The sequence below is a fragment of the Salvelinus fontinalis genome, chromosome 25 (assembly GCF_029448725.1).
Source record: "Salvelinus fontinalis isolate EN_2023a chromosome 25, ASM2944872v1, whole genome shotgun sequence".
Lineage (NCBI taxonomy): Eukaryota > Metazoa > Chordata > Actinopteri > Salmoniformes > Salmonidae > Salvelinus > Salvelinus fontinalis.
In genome coordinates, this window is record NC_074689.1 from 4,534,985 (window position 1) to 4,553,920 (window position 18,936).

Sequence of the window (18,936 nt, forward strand, 5' to 3'; positions counted from 1 at the left end):
AGAATATCAGTCTGTCCCTGATGTTTTTCCTGGAGAGAAGTGGCTTCTTTGCTGCCCTGCCCTGCTCACTGTGCGTGCAGATGCACTCACACCTGCCTGCTGCCATTCCTAAGCAAGCTCTGTACAGCTGAATCAACTTTAGGAGACGGTCCTGGCGCTTTCTGGATTTTCTTGGGCACCCTGAAGCCTTCTTCACAACAATTGAACCACTCTCCTTGAAGTTCTTGATGATCCGAAAAATGGTTGATTTAGGTGCAATCTTACTGGCAGCAATAAAGCAATAGCAATAATGATGGCACATTTTCCTTGCAGGTAACCATGTTTGACAGAGGAAGAACAATGATTCCAAGCACCACCCTCCTTTTGAAACTTCCAGTCTGTTATTCGAACTCAATCAGCATGATAGAGTGATCTCCAGCCTTGTCCTCGTCAACACTCACACATGTGTTAACGAGAGAATCACTGACAAGATGTCAGCTGGTCCTTTTGTGGCAGGGCTGAAATGCAGTGGAAATGTTTTTTGGGGGATTCAGTTCATTTGCATGGCAAAGAGGGACTTTGCAATTAATTGCAATTCATCTGATCACTCTTCATAACATTCTGTAGCATATGCAAATTGCCATCATACAAACTGAGGCAGCAGACTTTGTGAAAATTAATATTTGTGTCATTCTCAAAACGTTTGGCCACGACTATAGAGTACCTGGCAGTTAAGTGGAGAAAATGCCTCTCCTAAAGTCACTGAGCCTGGTGCTGGTTTGATACTGCTTGTATTCTATTAACCTAGTGCTGTGGTGGCCGAATGGTTAAACTTTCTAGGGGTAAGACCATGGCTAATTCTGATTTTGTAAAGTACTGCGTCCATCCTTTGCCAAGTGAAGGTAACCCAACCACCAGGAAAGGAAGGGATAGAGGACCCACTCCCATAGTGAAGGAGAGATACAGTCATTAGTGTGGATGTGGATATATTTCCCGGTGGTCCTATTTGATCAATATAGTATCGTATAGTACAGTATGAAGTATGTGTGTGTGGGAGTAAATGTACAGCAGCTGTTGGATGTATGGGTCTTACCTGGAGCTCTGCCATGACTTTGTCCCCCTCGTCGTCGTCGTCCTCCTCCTCGTGGATGGCTGAGGCTGCAACGGGGGCACGGGTGGAGGGCGTGGTCTCTGGGGGGATCTTGGTGGGTTTGCGCTGGGCAGCTGGGACCTCAGCCTCCTCTTCCTCCTGGTTTAGATGGGAATGTGGGAAGCGGGTTAATAGCTACATTTAATATGACTCAAATACTAGCATCACTGTTATTTACCACAAGAGTCAGATCAACATTGCCCATTCCAAGGTATATAAATGATATTGCTTTCAAGTTGCTTGATAAAACTGTCCTTAAACTGTCCCCTCTCCCCATGTCGCTTATAGGTCAGGTCCGGCTAAGTCTGTAGTCTAGCCTGCAGCTAGACTACATGGCAGACTGACCTGTCCCGAGGCAGACTCATTCCTGCTGGTGTAGACCACCTCTCCAGACCGAGTGGTGGTCATTCCAGAGCTGGAGAAGGTTTTTCTGGGTGGAGGAGGGGGAGGCGACTTGCTGGCCTCCAAGCTGACTTTGCCCACTTTGTCTGAAGGGGTGGTGGGCTTGGTGGTGTGCTTCTCTAGTACCGGCTTGGGGAGTTTCTCAGGACACGCAGGCTTGGCTATGGCTGGTTTCTCTGAGCTGGGCTCAGGCGGAGTCTCTTCTGTAATAGACAAACACACATGTAAGGTCAACAATAAGGCCTACATGAAAATTACAAAGGGTCATTTTCCTGAAGAACAATTATGTGCTTGCATAAAAAAAGATGTCCACAAGTATTTTTTATAGTAGTGAAATATGTTGAGTGTTTCAGGTAGTTTCATAAAAGAACCCTCCCTACCTGTGGTTGGCGCCACAGGCTTGGGGGAATCCACTTGGTCCTCCAGGGCAGCAGGGGTCACTGTAGAGGCCTCCCCCTCGCTCGGCACCTCCAGACAGGGGATGCCCTTCATCATGTTGGCCTGGGCCTCATCCAGGATCCTCTCAAACTCCCTCCCATCATAGTGGCCCATGTTCTGCCTCCGCTCCTCCCACTCCTTCTCTGCTGCCTGTGGAGGGCAAGAGAGAGGAGGGAAGATTGAGAGAGAGAGAGAGAGAGCAGTGGAGGGAAGAGAAACAGACAGTGCTTTCAATAACCCTTAGGGGAAATCTGATATGAGATGTCATAGATGATAGATTGAAGACTGAAACGCACTATAACTTCCATAGGGCTTACCTTTATAGACATGGCCCTGTTTTTGCTCTTGCTGCTCTTGGTGTGAATCTCCTCGATGAAGAAGTTCCCTGTACGATTGCTGCCGTTATTGACCGGAGCCTGGGTGGGCAGCTCTTGGTTGGCAGCAGCAGTGGTAGCAGGGTTCTTCTTCTGCTGGGCAGGGCTTCCTCCCTGGCTGGAGGGGTTGGAGTTGGAGGACGAGGCGGTGCCTGTGGAGCCCTTGGCTGAGCTGGGGGAGTCCCGGCCCTGGCTGTGGGTGGGGGTTATGGGGGGACTGGGCTGGACCAGCAGGGCTGCAGACTGCTGGGACTGCTGAATGTGGACCGGACAGCTCTGGACGTGGTGGATGACCATGGGGCAGGAGGGCATGACCACCTCAGACCTGATGGAGGAGCTCTGGGGCTCGGGTAGGGCCGAGGGGGAGGCTGGAGGCTCCGCTGGGGGGTCGGGGTCCACCATGGTGGTGGTGGCTGGGCTGCTCTCTATAGGGGTTGTAGCACATCTGTAGGGCAGAGAGGGCAGGATAGACTTAATATTAAGGTTACTTTCCCAAAATCCTGGTAGCAGGATTATGTGTTCACTCCTGGAATATTCCAACCAGGATTTTTTTTTTTACATTTCCAAGTGGATTCCCCCCCCCCCGGAATTTGGAGAAAGTTTGGGAAGGTATACTGACCACAAACACTAGTTTATCCAAACTGCAACAATTGGTATCCCACTAAGGTAAAACATACCTATGATGACATATGCCATGCTGCCATGAACGAATGCTTCAAATCTCCTAACCTCATAACACAGGACAGTGCATACAGAACTTTGGAGTTTGATAGAACTCCTTTACCACCCTAGCTTGTCTAGCCTGAAAATACTATAAACCTCACAAAGTGTATTTGGCCCAAATCCAACACCAAAGTGGGTGTATTCATCTCTGACGTGCGGGGAGAGAAGCGCACTAAGGGGACGAGGTAATGTGGATGAGTTTGGCCGCGTGGTGCAGTGTGGTGCTCCCTGGGTAAAATTGACGACGTCTATATTTATATTGAAATGGGATGCTGCAGGGAGTTGCGTTGTGTCCAAATTAATTCACTTATCGGTTCAGTGGAGAGCTAAATCAAGATGGACGGCACCTCCGCCCAACACCCCTCCTCCCTCCCTCCCTCCGTCCTGCCCTGGTTCCTGTACCTCCTCAGGCCGCTGAGTGTCTCCGTGAGGCTCTTGACTCTCTTCAGCATGCTGTCCAGTTTGTGGGGCTCCTCTTTGAGGAACTTAACTGCCTCCACCTCCACCCTCAGCACCGATCGCATCCTAGTCTGCAGCGGCGGGAACTCCCCTGAGAAAACGTGAAAAAAAGATAAATACTAGAAAAATATAGAGAGATTTTTAAATTCTCCACCACCCTTCATTGGAGGACAACTTTATTAACGTGCTGCTTTAGCAGAACGCGACTGCTATTCAACAAAGAAAATGCAACTTTTTCTAGTTATTGTGTTATTCAGTTAGAAATTATATTATCTTACCTATTACTTTACCCGTAACTGAAAACCATAGCGCTTGAAAACCTATGGAATCCATGGCGATGCACATCATCTGAGATATTGTGTATTTTTTAAAGTAAACTACACTGTACGGGCAAGTCTTACCTCTGAGTCCTGCCAGAGATTCTCCCACTCTCCTGAGGCTAACAGCCCCCTCTTCCACATGCTTCAGTGTCACAGCTCTGTGAGCCCCCGCCGAGCTGGTCTCCCTCTTCAGAGTGTCCACATATTGCTCCAGTTCCCTACACACACACACACACACACACACACACACACACACACACACACACACACACACACACACACACACACACACACACACACACACACACACACACACACACACACACACACACACACACACACACACACACACACACACAGAGAGACAGCGAGACAGAGAGAACATTCAAAACACCACTCCTAATTGGTATATCACTCCTCACCTCTCCACTATACTAGCTGATGTGTGGTGAGGTTTGTGGCACAACTGGTTGCCGTGCATCACCCAAATGGTTGGCACCCATGAGGTGAGTTTCCATCTTACTATGTAAGCGCTTTGAGCATCTGGAAAAGCCCAAATCAATCATTATCCTAATTTCATCTCCACAGCTACCAAATGAGATAAGACGGCATCATCAAATCCCTGACATACATGGTGATGCTAACATATCACTATAGTAGACTTGAGATTGCATGCTTGATGTGTCACCTGAAACACTGACTACACACCAACACTAGAGGGCAGACAATACTCATTTAACCTTATTGGCACCCAGCGAGCTCTAGTTTGAGCTGAACGACAACTGAAAAGTGAGAGGGCAAACAGATGAAATCCAACAATGTTCATATTCTAAAAACCATGTGGGCCGTAGGGACGTCGGCCCTTTAACCTTAATGACCAAAGCGGACTTTCCCAGTCAGACCACACTGCACTTCCTCTATGTGAGTCGGCTCCAACTGGATTGGGTTAATTCCCGAAACCTCAACCGTGTACACATGGAAATCTGGGCTTATTTGTGCAACAACTTTCTTACCTAGAGTCCCTGTTGTTTTGAGAACACTGTACTCTGTATTCTGAGCAGTCAACTCCAAGAGGAAACGTGTTGGGGTAGATGATAGCATTGTGTGGCGCTCTGAACCTCATGAGAACAAAACTTTTAGATTCTTTGTGACCGGATTCCCTTGAGAAGAGTACGTTTTTTTTTGTACAGCTGCTGTCAAAAGAGAGTTCTTCTTATGTGAAGAGCCTCTTGATGATGACTATGGAAAAATTCAACTGAAGAGCCGACGGGGGGGGAGGGAAAAGCATCTCTTTCTTCTTAAAAGAACTATACAGGACTTTAGAAAGTAATGTCTATAATGTGAGTCGATGAAACGTTGCGGCATTAAAATGCACTTCTAAAGATGGCTCGACAAACATGCAAGATATCCCAGGGATCATCTATTTGAGGAAGCTTAATGGGCACTCATACTCTCTCTCATCTTTCTCTATTGCTCAAGGGTAGTAGAATCACCGGCTGAGTGCTGACAGCTGGTTCAGATCTAGACTCCTTGGCAGGCTCATGATGACTGGTGAACGGAACGGACTGGAAATAAATAGGAATGACCAGGGGCAGACTGGGACCAGAAATACACCCCCCCCCCCACAATGGGCCCCCCAAACAGGACATTTCCCCCCTTGAGGCCTCCATTGTTAGCCAAATAATGATCATTCTGTAAAAAAATCCCCACTTGAGACCGGCCCAGTGGGCTAAAGATGGACTAGCCCATCTGGCTTTTGCATGAGCCACCCTATGGCCAGTCGGTTTCGAACCAAGGAATGGGAATGCAGGAAAAGCATGTGTTCAGAACTACGGAAAACCCTATAGGACTGCTGACATTTGCGAAAATTAACGCAAAACACAACACCTCCACTTCCTTTGAAATCCACCATGTTAGCAGCATCCTCATGTTACAGCCCCTTAGATTTAAAGGGCCTTGTTACAGTAATGCTAACAACGATAAACAGTCCTATTTGAACCTTGGTCGTTTGTCTCCTCATTTCTTCCCAGAGTATTTTTTTTTATTAGGAGTCCCAGTCTCACTCTCCCAGGTCATGTTAAATTGGGTTTTCTCTCCGGAGAAGAAGGCTGCGTCTTTTCACACCACAGTCCCCCCTCAGCCAAACAGAGCTCATTAGCTAGCCTTATTTAAAACACTACTGCAGGCCTTTGCTGAGTAAGACCTGGCAAAGCACCAAGGAAAACACTGAGCTGAATCCAGCGCTTAACGCCCTGCGCATTTCTGATTCCCCAGAAGACCAATGTCCAGGCAACGCTCCTATCGTGATGTAGATCAGGGAATTTGTTTACCACTGTCTACCCAGGCAGCACTCTGACCTTGCCTGTTAAACAACGGAATTAAAAGGATTAAATTAATGTTCCCAATTTGGCAAGCTGCGATGAGTGAATTAAATGAAGAGAATGCTGTGAATAATTGCCTGCCCAGGCTGCCTGGTCTTATTGTTCAGTGACTGCTGGGCTCCAATGAGAGACAGACATGGCCTGCCTGTTCAAACCTGTGGGTAATTTGGAGGGTGTGTACTTGCAGTTTGCCAATAACACCTGGGTTGTATTCACTACACTGTAAAACCCGTAACTTGTTTTTATGGTATCTTACCGGCAGCCAGTTACCTGTAAGTTGCTGTAAAAAAAAAAGTATGTTACCGTAAATTTCAAATAAACTTTGCTTTAACATTACATTACTGTAAAGAAGAGTCCAAATCCCAAGTGAGGTTGACTCCTAAGTAATCAGCATCATACTGTCCCTTACAACAATAATACCTTATTCCGGCTCTAAAAAATAAACTAACTTTTTGTATATTTACCGTATTGTCACTGCAACCAGTAGCCGGGACATTTTTTACAGTGTAATGAAGAACCCTCTGATTGGAACAGTGTAATGAAGAATCAGACAAATGGGTATACAAAGGGTTATTCAAATAACCAATATAAAAAGGTTCTCCACAGGCAAAGAAAGGGTTCTCCTACAGCAGTGCTTCTCAATCCTGGTCCTGGCGACCAAAAGGGGTGCACATTTTAGTTTTTGCCTTAGCAGTACACACCTGATTCAAATCATCAAAGCTTGATGATGAGTTGATACTTTGAATCAGTTGTGTAGTGCTAGGGCAAAAACACAAATTCAAACAGGGACAACATTAAACTTTTTTGTGCTAACGAGCACTTTTTTGTTTTAGGGTATATTATCTGCACTACTTAATATAACCCAGTAAAACATTCTAAAGCTGTCGTGTGGAAGTCAGGAAATGGGGTTCTAGTGGTCGGGAATGGTTGATGTGTTTGTTGTTGACCCGCCCCTTCCCCGCCCCTTCCCCCTTACCCTAGCTGGTTGAATACCCTCTCCTCCAAGCCCAGGTACTTGCGTCTGTCCTCCTCCACCAGGGCTCTCTGTCTCTGGACTGGGTCTTCCAGACGTTTCATTGCCTCCACCAGCTTCACGCTGATCTCCTGCTCAGCCCGCTTTAGCTGCACACATAGAGCCTCCTGGTTCTGGAGCTAGGTAACACAGACATAGACATGAATATACACACACGCGCACACACACACACACACACGCATAAATATCTCAGGGAGCGAACACCATTCTTTGATTGTATCTGGTGGCATAATTCCCTTCCATTGATTAATGAGAAAGAAAGAGTTCTGTTTCTTAACCAATCCATATAGAGGGGGTGGATTGACAGCTGATTGACAGCTGATATCAAATTGATAGCCAATAAAAGTAGATTTGGGCTCCAGAGTGAAGTTTACCCTAGGTACAGATCTAGGATTAGCTTCCCCTATTCCAATCCTAACCTTAACCTTTAGTGGGAAAAATGCAAAATGGACCCACGATCAGCGTCTAGGAGAAACTTAATCCCACTCCTAAAATAGAGCATCACGGCTGTTACCTGCAGCTGTCTCATCTGATGGAGCTGCAGCCGAAGGTCCGAGACATTCTTCTTGAACTGGAACAGGTTGGTCTGAAAGGGGGCAGAGCCTGGTAGTGCAGGGGTGGAGCCACTCTCAGAGGGGAGTGCGGCACTTTTGGGTGCTAGGATAGGGGAACCTCCTGAACGACATCAAATCAAATAGCCACATTTAAAAACCCCTACGAGCTAGTCAGTTGTACAACGGTGATAACAAAACTGCAAAGAAAATAGAGTTGGATAGACGGCTCACTTTCCATAAAGATGAGCCCTCTATCCAGATTTATGAAAACGGATGTAGAACAACGGAATCAAAACAATAACCGGTATGTGAAAATGCATCTAAAGCCATATCATTGAATTATTCCTCATGTAGGCTATGCTGTATGCATCCACAAGTACATACATCTCTTTCACAATGTGACGGAAACTTGAGCTACACTGCAGACTTGAGGAAATACATGACTCCCTCATTAACTGAAAAGGAAATACCACACAGTCAAAAGTGCACAGGCACGTTAAAATGTAATTCCTCTCCTCCTCTGCGATTGAATGGCGGGAGTAATGTTTTCTCTCCTCCTTTTCACCTTCTGCCTTATGTCTGTCTACGTCCCAAATACCATTCCTACTCTCTATGTAGTGCACTACTTTTGACCAGGGCCCATAAGGGAAGCAGATAATACATAGAGGCCCGGGTCAACGGTAGTGCACTATATAGGGAATATGGTGCCATTTGGGATGTAGACATGGTGAGTTTGGCGGTCGGCCGTGTGCTTCTGTGGGCAGACGCCACAGGAAGCACAGGCCCTTATTACCAAACATTAGAGATATTGAATCAGGACCCAACGTGAGCGTGGGGAATGTGTCCGAAGATGTGTGAGGCGAGCGCTAGCCAGGCCAATGACTCACAGAGGTTACGTTTCAAATGACACCCTGATCCCTATGTAGTGCACTACTTTTGACCAGGGACTTAAGGGCTCTGGTCAAAAACAGTCCAATGTAATTGGGAAGAGAGAGGCATTTGGTACGCAAATCCTTTCAATCACTGGGAGTCAATGGGAGACAGGAGACGGGTTCGCCCGCCGGCGAAAACAACCGCCAGTCATGCCCTCTGGCCTCGGAGGCTGTCAGACTGACAAGATGATTACTCTTTACATGCTGTGCCCTCTGCAGCCTGCATTGACGGTAACTCAAGTTGAATAAAAGGACGCTGTTCCTCACATTCAGAGTGTGGTAGTACGACCTTTGAACACTGACCGAGGTCAAAGTGTGTCTCTCGGGCGCTTGTTGTGGGAGTGGCACTTTAAGTTCCAATGCGGTGTTGCAAGCCACTAGAGTCCCTTAGCGGAAGTGAAAAAGTCCCTGTCCAGTGTCAGAACAATGAAAAGAGTGGAATGTTGCGAGTGAATGAGAGAGAGAGAGAGAGAGAGAGAAAGAGAGAGCGTGCACTCTAAGCTCCCTCCAAACAGAGTAGAGCTACATCCCAAATGGCACCCTATTCCCTATATAGTGCAGTACTTCTGACATGGCCCATCAAAAGTAGTGCACCATAAAGGGAATAGGGTGCCATTTGGGATACAAGCATAGTACAGCCCTGCTGTGGGGCTAAAAAACACACTGCTATTGTCACTGTGTAATCCCCCTCCAACATTCACCACAGTCCTCTCATAGTGGATGACAGCGGCACCGACCTGAAGTGCAGGTTCGGAAGAAAGCAGTTCCTGTGTTTTACTGTCTGCGTACCAAATGGCCCATTGGGCTCTGGTTAAAAGTAGTGCACTTTTATAGGGAATAGGGTGCCATTTAGGACACACACACTGTTTGGAGACAGAGAGTGTTTTTGTGATGGAGATGATGAAGCAACAACAAGAGAGTCTGAGGAATCAAGAGAAATATGTAAATTCTTCATGTATTTGATGCGGGTTGAACGATAAACGAAGGGAAATCCTGTGAGACATGAACAGTCTTTTTGGTGTTGCAGGGATTGAAATTCACTCACACACACAACGGGAAACAGCAGATTGTATCAGCGTGGCGTAAGAAGAAGAGGAAGTGTATCGCTAAGATGTAAGGAACTGCTTCAGCAGCAGACAGATAAATACTGCTCTGTTTTCCTTCCGCCGCCCTCGAGATTGCACTTCTTTTATCGAACCCACATCTGCACAGACTGTTAGCCAGACGAGATTGAATCATCTTGGCGGGGATCGAGAAATAATACATCGCTCTTGTTTTTCCGCGGCACATATTAGGTTCGCTGTTTTTGTATGAGAAGTGAGGATTTGAGGGGGGATATGAGTTGGCAAAGAGTAAAGTAGCTGTGACTGACTCACTGACAGTTTTTGTGGAGCGGTAGGGGAGAGCATATGGCAGACTGTTGAGTGACATTAACATGAGAGACTTGTCTATGCAGTGCATCATGGGGAAAAACGTGGATATGCAACAGAAAACTATTATGAAGTAGATCATGGTTGCATCCCAACTGCCAACCTATTCCCTATATAGTGCACCATAGGAAAGCCCATAGGGCTCAAGTGAAAAGTAGGGCACTATATAGGGATGCAGTTCATGATGTGATTCATGCAGAAGGGTAATAGTGGTCCTGACCTGCACTGTGTGCACTCTGACCCGGAGACGCTTGTCTTGATGTCTTCATGGGTCGTTCGCTACACACACACACACACACACACACACACACACACACACACACACACACACACACACACACACACACACACACACACACACACACACACACACACACACACACACACACACACACACACACACACACACACACACACAGAGGGAGAGAAAGAGATCTATGAATTCTGTTGAATCAGGATATAAGAGATTCAATAAAAAAACCTGGGCACTGTCCTTGAGTTAGGGTTGATACATATTAGTGAAAGCATTAGAGACGTACAGACAGCCATACAGTATGGTTGGGCAGACTGACATAGAGGGACATGTTAACATGATGGCTGTTAGGAGCAGTCTGTTCCCATAGTAAGTCATCCCATGTTCATTCCAGTCATCGTGCATTCATTGAGATGGTTAATTGTAAACTCGAGCAAACACAGTTGGCACAAGATCTCCACAGAGTTAGGTTGAAATGCAAAGGTCAACTGCAGCAAAATCAACCTATAGAGGCAGCCATTTTGGAGAATAAATTGAGATAATATCAGACCCCTTGTGCACCCTATTTCCCCCTGACAATGTTCTGTTTACCTAGGCTGGCTCAGATGGCTAAAAGTGAGAGCTAGTTTATCTGCTATTATCTTTTTCCACTTTGGCTGGGGCAGCCTGGGCTTATCTCGGAAAACTCAATGTCCCAAGCTGCCTCACTTCTTCATCTTCTTGCTTACCTGAGAGCCTCGTTGGTGCCACTAGTGTTTGGGGACTTTAAAAGTGCATGCTGAACAAGACCAGTCAAGCTGGCAATCTGTTGCTCCATAGCCTTCATTCGCTCTCTGCAGGAAACATCAGAAAATCAAGCTTTTATAAATGGGGCCATACTAGGAGGTGGCATTTTTGACATTTAAGCTAGAAGTACTTTTTAAGTTAGGAGTTACTTCCTAAATACTACCGGCATTGTTTCCATGCCAGACGTGGTTGCTTAGAAATCAAATTAGCGATATAAAATTGAAAACACAAGGAGTAAGTCATGTACTGGATATTGAGAATAGAAGTTAATTTTATGAATACTTTTATAAATACTTAATTGATTTGTCAAATAGATGGGCTTCTGCTATATAAACAACAGTTAAATGCACTTTTAAAGCAATATCTGGCCAAAAGTAAGTGTTCCAAGCTGTCAAAATACTGTGCTAAGGTAGTGAAGGCTTCATTCAGGCAAAAATAAACGTTATATCCCAGCTTATACGGTGTAATAAATACAACCACTTGAGAATTCCTGTTTTGCCCTCCCGGAGTCTGCCTGGAATAGTCTAGAAAAACAAGAGTGGGCTAGTCTGAATTTCTGAATACAAGACAGGGCTGTCTAGTAGATTTAGCCCAGAGGTTGAGATGAGTTGAGATGAGTTGGACCTTAGTGGGCACATTGTGGATAAAACAATAGACTGTGTCACTGGCGACGGGCGCCTGGACGAGAACGAGAAGACAAACTCATCAATTCTCATATTACTCTGGCACGACCGGCAATGTGAAGAAAACCAAGCACAGGGTTGAATAGGGATCCTTATGCTTGGTGATTGCTTGTTGACCAGTGAGGCTCAGACATAGAGGAGCACTGTCTTTTCACATGTCATCACATATCTAATGGCACGGGAGGGGAAGGGAGGTGAGAGCGCTGGATGGGGCTAGATGAGGACAAGAGAAATGACTGTGATCCTGATAGTGCTGTATATTGCGCCCAGGCAATGTACTGTAGGAGAAACAGACACTTAGCTATGTCTCCCCGGAGCACTGAAATGCAAAGCCAAAGAGAAAAGTTTCTTGTGCCTATATAGCCATTATAGAGCAGTGCTTATACGGAATAGTCTTTGTGCATGTAAGTACAACTCATGCTTGAAGGCCACTCCGTAGTTATAGAGTATAAAGTAAGTGAACAAAACTACCCTGTTTGTTGTACATGAAGTACCTTTCCACAGAAATGTCCTTTACTCCTTTTTTCCAGACCCATTTAAGATGGGAACGTCCCAAATGTATGTTACATTTCAGTCATTTAGCAGACAGTCTTATCCAGAGTGACTTACAGGAGCAATTGGGATTAAGAGCCTTGCTCAAGGGCACATTGACTGATTTTTCACCTAGTCGGCTTGGGTATTCAAACCAGTGACCTTTTAGATACTGGCCCAACGCTCCTAACCACCAGGCTACCTGCCTATGCGGGCCCTGGTCAAAAGTAGTACACTTTAAAGGGAATAGGGTGCCACTTGGGACACACCCATGGTGTTTGTGCCATGCAGGTGGTCCTAGTGATCTGTTCCCCGTGATTCGGCTTTCAGGAAGCCCAGGTCTTATCCAACCTGGCCAATATTTGCTTTGGTTTTCCTGAGCAGCACACCCCCATAGCCATCCGGTCTAATGCATTCCAATGAAACCACAAATGATTGTATGGCTGGAGTATGTCCCTCACGCTCCCTCCTGTGTTTGTGTGTTCTGTCCTTCAGCGAAACAGAACAAGCCAAGTTGAAATAGCCGCAGAGATGACTGCCGGAGTGCAGGGCTAACAGACGATGTACACGGGCATGCAGACACAGAGTTATTGATATACAGTCTGGATAGGGGGCTTGAAGCGCTATTCCATTACTGCATTGGCCTGGTTTACAGAGTCAACTATGTAGCACTAAGTAAACCAGCCCTCCTCAACTCTTTCACTTCCAAGATTTTAGGACTAGGAATAAGCTATTCATATCAACAGAGCTGGTCACACACACACGGCCCTAATTGATCTAGATAAAAGACAATAAGTATATTCATAACCATAATAGAGTGTTATAGCCCACTGTGCTAAATGTGATGACCTTGACAGGGCGGACCAGACACGCAGTGTGTGTGTGTGTGTGTGTGTGTGTGTGTATCTGTGAGACAGGGCAGAAAACGGAGATGTCTCTGCCCTGCAGTGGTGATGATGAGACACATTCTGAGCTAAGATTAAAACAGAGCAGCCCACGGTTACTGTTAGGGTGGTACAAGGATGCAGTGTTAGTTCATCTATGCCCCCATGCAGCATCATACTCTTTCACTGAGCCCCCGCCACACCTCAGGTCCCCAGGGTTGGCTTACCGTGTCTGGGGGTCGTTGGCTGGCGGGATAGGGCCGTGACCACCCTGGAGGTCCGGGACAACTGGAGACGCCATGCTGCTTCTGCTTTTCACCACTTCCTCCTTCCTGAGGGACTGGCGAATGGGCGAGGAGCGCTCTTGGGGAATGCCGCTGGGAGGGGGTGGCGCCCCGTGGATGTCAATCATCCTCACCTCTGCCATCCTGTGGGGTGAGGGGGGTGGGGTCTTGGAGCCCAGCGTAGGCAGCTGGCTGTCTCCGTACTTCCTGGACTTCTGGCGGTAGAGTGACGGTTGTTCCATGGCCTCGGTGGGGCTGGGCCCGCTGTAGGAGCCTGTGGAGCGGATGGAGACACGGTGGTATCCAGCCAGGCTGCCATGGTCCACAATGTCCCCAGCAGGAGGGTGCCCTCCATGGGCAAGGCCGTGGCCCATCCTCCCCTCGTTGAGGAGCAAGTATGGGTCGGCGTACAGCCCCTCTCCCCCCCTCAATAGGCTGGGACTCATAGCACTCAGGTCCTCGTCGGGCTTGACGTCCCGCCTCTCCAGGATGGCGCTGGGGCAGGGGGACACGGATCGTGCGGGAGGGGTGGCGTTGGAGATGCGCTCCCGTGGCATGGTGGCAGTGCCTGGCATGGACCCCGGGCGCGGGCCGAAGGGGATCCGGGAGGGCGAGGGGGGCAGGGAGTGGGCCGTGGGTGGGGACAGGGAGCCCTGCATGGGGTGGTGTGGAGGGGGGCCCATGGAGAGCTGTCTCATTGGGGGGTGCTGGCCATCTCTGCTGCCATACATCACCTCTCTGTGCATCTGGAGGAAGAGTGGACCCAAAAACACACCAAATCACGTTATTACTACGTTACACTTACGTTAGTTGACCATGTTTACCAAACGTAAAGTGTCACAGGCCTCAGGTAGTCGGCCATGACACCTCCGTCTGAGCGTCTAGAGCTCTGGTCTGTTGTATACCCCGCATCTCTGGAGAGAGGTCACCAAACACACCATGCCTGCAATCCAAATGGTACCCTATTCCCTATGCCGTTCACTAGGGCTCCAGTAAAGGTAGTGGAATAAATAGGGATATGGTGGCATTTGGGATGCAGACCATTACGCTCTAAGCCAGCCAGGACGGTTGGTTTTCATGTCTAGAGAAAAATAATGTAGAATCAGCACATTCTCAGAGTGAGAAAACATCTTAAATCCTGCTAAGGCCACAGGGATACTTTCCACAGGGATCCAGACACCCCACATTGCCTATACCCTCAGGCTTATAAAATATGATTTGACATGAAAACAAGTTTTTTTTGGATAAGATAAGTGTTTTGGATAAAATTCCCCTCATAAGCAGGACATTCACACGAACTTGAAAGCTAGGTGATTACCTTGAGGGTTTCTTTAAGGCTCACGCTAGCTTGTGAGCTCAATTGCCACTGGTCGCCGATAACAGTGTACCCTTTTAAAACAACCAGCATGTGAAAACACAGAGAGAATGATTTCAACTACGTGCCTACAGGCAGGAAAGAAGTATCTGGTGAATTAGCAGCAGGTTCCGTCGTCTGCCACAAAACAGCAACACGGGCAGCATTGAACCACACATAAAGGGCCCCAGAGTACCTGTGGACAAACTATGCAATCACTTCATTTCAGCTACAGACAAAGGAGAGGCATGACCGGAGCAGATTTAGGGAGTTAAAAGTCAAAACGTGGAGGGCAGAGAGTATGCCGAGATCTTTACACACAGGAATGCGTGGTTAACTCACTGCCAGGCTGTGAGAGTGCGCTCATTTTGCACTCTCACTTCTACTGTGGTTCAGTGGTTTTTGTGGCCAGCCACCTGCTTCGGTGGAAGCAAATGTATGGTCCAACCTCAATGTAATTATCTCATCTGTTGCGACCCTGCTATTTGTATACAAGCGTCAAAGTGTTCACAACTACCTGTTTAGTGTGTCAATACCAGCAGTCCCAATATCGTGCTCTCAGAAGTCATGTTTTGTACACATGGCCGAAAAGGTGGCTATTGGAGCTGTATCGTATACAGTGCTCTCTTCGACTTGGCTACTATTGTGATCTCAGTCGTGATCTCACGCGCCCACTATTTAAATGATTTCATATGGTGACTGTTTGATTCCCCACCTATGACCACAAAGAGTCAGACAGTTCAAATGTGCTCCTGCCAAGGTGGTAGTCACTGTATAAGAGAGAGAAAGAGATATTCCCCATAAACCGTCATCATAACAATGAAAATCCCTATTATCTCATCCAAGGACTGCAGTGGAGACCAATACAAATACAATAAGTCTCACTACTGCATCAGAACTCCTGATTCATGTGGGTGTGTATCTAGCCTGGTGCAGGACTCTAATAGCCTCATGTAGTACTGGATTGAGCTGACTTTATGAGAGCCTCCTAGACATACTGTCCTTCTAATGAGAACCTTAAGGAGGCAGTGGAAATAGCGAGGTCTTGGAGCCAGAAGTCCACATGAGCCAAACTCAAACCAAATGTTCCTCATTTCGCCGACTAGTTCTCCTCACATCGTCAGATGCGTTTGTTTATTTATTAAAAAAGGCAATGTTTTATATGTCTGCGGACCAACCTGGACCTCCTGCCTTATAAGGTCACGCTGTTGAAAATGCAACGTGGTCTTTCAAGAGGATGAAAGGAATGCATCGTTTCAGGTATAACATCTGTCTAGGATTGACAAGCCATCACAAACAGCATAGAACAGCTGTGTTCAACTTCACACAACTACCTGGCGCTTTTCCTTTGTTAGGACATACATGCAGTACGACGTCCACCTTGTAATAATCCTATCAAACCAAAACAGTTTTAACATTGAGCATTTCCATAAGAGACGTGTGAAAATATTTGACTTCGAAAGTTTTTGAACTCCGTAGCTTGTGGTTTCCATTTTTTCTCTATTACATGTTGTTCCAGAGCCTTTGAATAGAAGAATCCCGGCCAGAATTTCCTTTAACATATTTATAGGTTTTTTCACTAATCAACCAATGAGTTTGTCTCTGTTGGCTGTGGATGCAGCCCAGTCGGGAGTCTTTGTTCAGTGATACAGACTTTTCACCTCTCTCACACACATCAGCTGTCACACCCTCCCCACTGCTGTTCACTTTTAGAAAGAACCATTCAGTAGACACTTAATCGTTTCTGAAACACAAAAACATGATGGTATTTTATACAGTATATATTACATTGAACATCTTTAGAATCCCCCTTCGAGATTTAGATCGTTTTTTTTTCACAAGGCCTGCTTTTGAGGGCCTAGTTGTACCCTAATACAATGGTCTGAATGTGTAAAGGAAATATATACAGTATATATTATATATATAATATACAGTATATATTATATTTATAATATATATATATTATATATATAATATACAGTATATATTATATTTATAATATATATATATATATATATATATATATATATTTTTTTTTTTTTTTTTTCTGCAACCACAGGAGGACTTAGGAGCCCACTCTCAAGGAGTGTAGACAGCTCTGCTAATCATCAGATGGGGGAGGATAGGATGTAGGGGGCCCACGTGGGTAAATGATAGGCCCTGCCTTGAGTAACTGATTAATAAAACATTTTTAATACACATTGTGACTGGTCAATTGTGTGAGTTAGGGCCCAACCACAGTAGGCCGCTCTCAGTGCTCAAAAATAATTCAGCCACAGAGGATCAATAGTTTAAAAAAAAAGACCTGTGGATGAAGTTTTATCACAAGCACATGCAGGTATCAGGTATCTGCCAAAATAACACCAACATAAAGGGTCTTAAAAGGGTGTTGGGCCACCACGAGCTGCCAGAAAAGCTTCAATGCGCCTTGGCATAGATTCTACAAGTGGAACTAAACCATTCCAGGAAAATGCACACCACACTATAACATATATGTATCCCTCGTTTACTCAAGTGTTTCCTTTATTTTGGCAGTTACCGGTATGCAGTCAGGAAGGCCGCAGTTTGGGCAGTATGCGTTCCAAATATGCAGCTTGTTACGTTGTGGCCATAGACATATAACCCATAGAATGGTTTTGGAACCTCTTAGCATGGCAATTTGAGTGTTAAACTCATGGGTACACTGGCAATGTCTGCCAGTCCTGACTTGAATGGGAACTGCCATCTATGGATTGTATTTCTATGGTTGGTTGTGGCTGCCGGTTTGCCTTTTGCAGATTTCAAAATATAAATCGCAGGGAAAAACTTACGGTTTGGAAAGCAAATGCCTACTGCTGAGAAGAGAAGACTAGTCTTTCTGTAGAACCGATATAAAACATTTGTCTCAACGACTGCCAATTTTTTGCAAACAGCAGCACTGTTTTTCAAAGTACCTCATCTTGAGATACAGACATACTACGAGCACACCGGCCATCAAGGCGAGTAGCCTATGGTTTCATCTTCATCATTAGGTGAGTCAGTGTGCCACTGAAACTTGTATTTAGTAGCCTATGATATACTGCATATACTGTATATGTCCTCCTAATATTGTATAATCTGTGTGTCGCTTCATTGGCCTGAGCTATTGTTTGTTTGAATTCAAGACCAAATTGATCTCCGTTTGTCAGTCAGAGTAGCCACTAATTTCAGTCATTTGTGTGGTATTACAAAAGATTCAGATGTCTTCGATCATGTAAATGACGTAGAATTGAATGAAATTAGTTTTTTTTTTTAAAGGCAGATTTCTGGACCTATAAAATAAAACTAAGCCCCGGGGCATATGATTTATTAATCCGGCCTTGTTGACAGTGTTACACTGAAAAATCAACACTAGTTAACACTGAGCAATTTGCTGTGTGTTTATGAAATGGGACACATCTGCAGGCTTCCATACATTTCAAGAACCTATTAGAATTCTGAAGAACCGTCGATGCCACGTCAAGAACCCCACACTTAACTCAAAGGTTCTTTATCGGGCAAGAGTTCGCCGAGGAACCGTAAGAGCTGAGGGAGAACCATTTAAGAAGCTTTATTTTTTTCGATGTAGATAGATGACTCTAAGCAGTGTTTTTCTGCTTTCTGACTCTGAACCTTACAAACACAGAGGATTTTTTGGCCTTGAATAAAACAGTGATGCATAAACAGGCTACTTGACTGTCAGGCATGTGTGGCTTATGTGCAGTGGAAAGGATGTGTTTTATTCCAGTCACCTCTGTTACAACTCCCTGATGTAAATGAAGCCTGCAAGCTTACTGATTAACTGTTGGCACACACGCACTGGGGAAACTGTCAACATATGAGCATGGCTACCGCTAACTTATTTCACCCCACTAATATATTTTCTTTTGATCTCATTTGGACTAATCTTCCAAGAGTCCTTAAACATTAAAATACAATTTATAATACGTACACATATTCACATATAACACAATGTTACAAACAGACAT

General features: G+C 45.8%; 1 protein-coding gene across 14 annotated transcripts in view; it reads right to left on the reverse strand.

Moving 5' to 3' along the window:
* The window catches only part of LOC129822781 (sickle tail protein-like), a 259,380-nt gene that overhangs the window by 11,075 nt on the left and 229,369 nt on the right, over positions 1 to 18,936 (reverse strand). For 13 of the 14 annotated variants that reach the window (XM_055881197.1, XM_055881195.1, XM_055881191.1 and 10 more), the window contains 11 exons: positions 13,540 to 14,342; positions 11,157 to 11,261; positions 10,396 to 10,454; positions 7,774 to 7,934; positions 7,203 to 7,378; positions 3,927 to 4,063; positions 3,469 to 3,616; positions 2,287 to 2,788; positions 1,912 to 2,119; positions 1,475 to 1,734; positions 1,073 to 1,228 (listed from right to left, as the gene is read on the reverse strand). In XM_055881197.1, coding sequence (XP_055737172.1) covers positions 1,073 to 1,228; positions 1,475 to 1,734; positions 1,912 to 2,119; positions 2,287 to 2,788; positions 3,469 to 3,616; positions 3,927 to 4,063; positions 7,203 to 7,378; positions 7,774 to 7,934; positions 10,396 to 10,454; positions 11,157 to 11,261; positions 13,540 to 14,342 — 2,715 coding nt within the window. The remainder of the gene's footprint in view (positions 1 to 1,072; positions 1,229 to 1,474; positions 1,735 to 1,911; positions 2,120 to 2,286; positions 2,789 to 3,468; positions 3,617 to 3,926; positions 4,064 to 7,202; positions 7,379 to 7,773; positions 7,935 to 10,395; positions 10,455 to 11,156; positions 11,262 to 13,539; positions 14,343 to 18,936) is intronic. The other variant, XM_055881186.1, reaches the window with a different exon arrangement.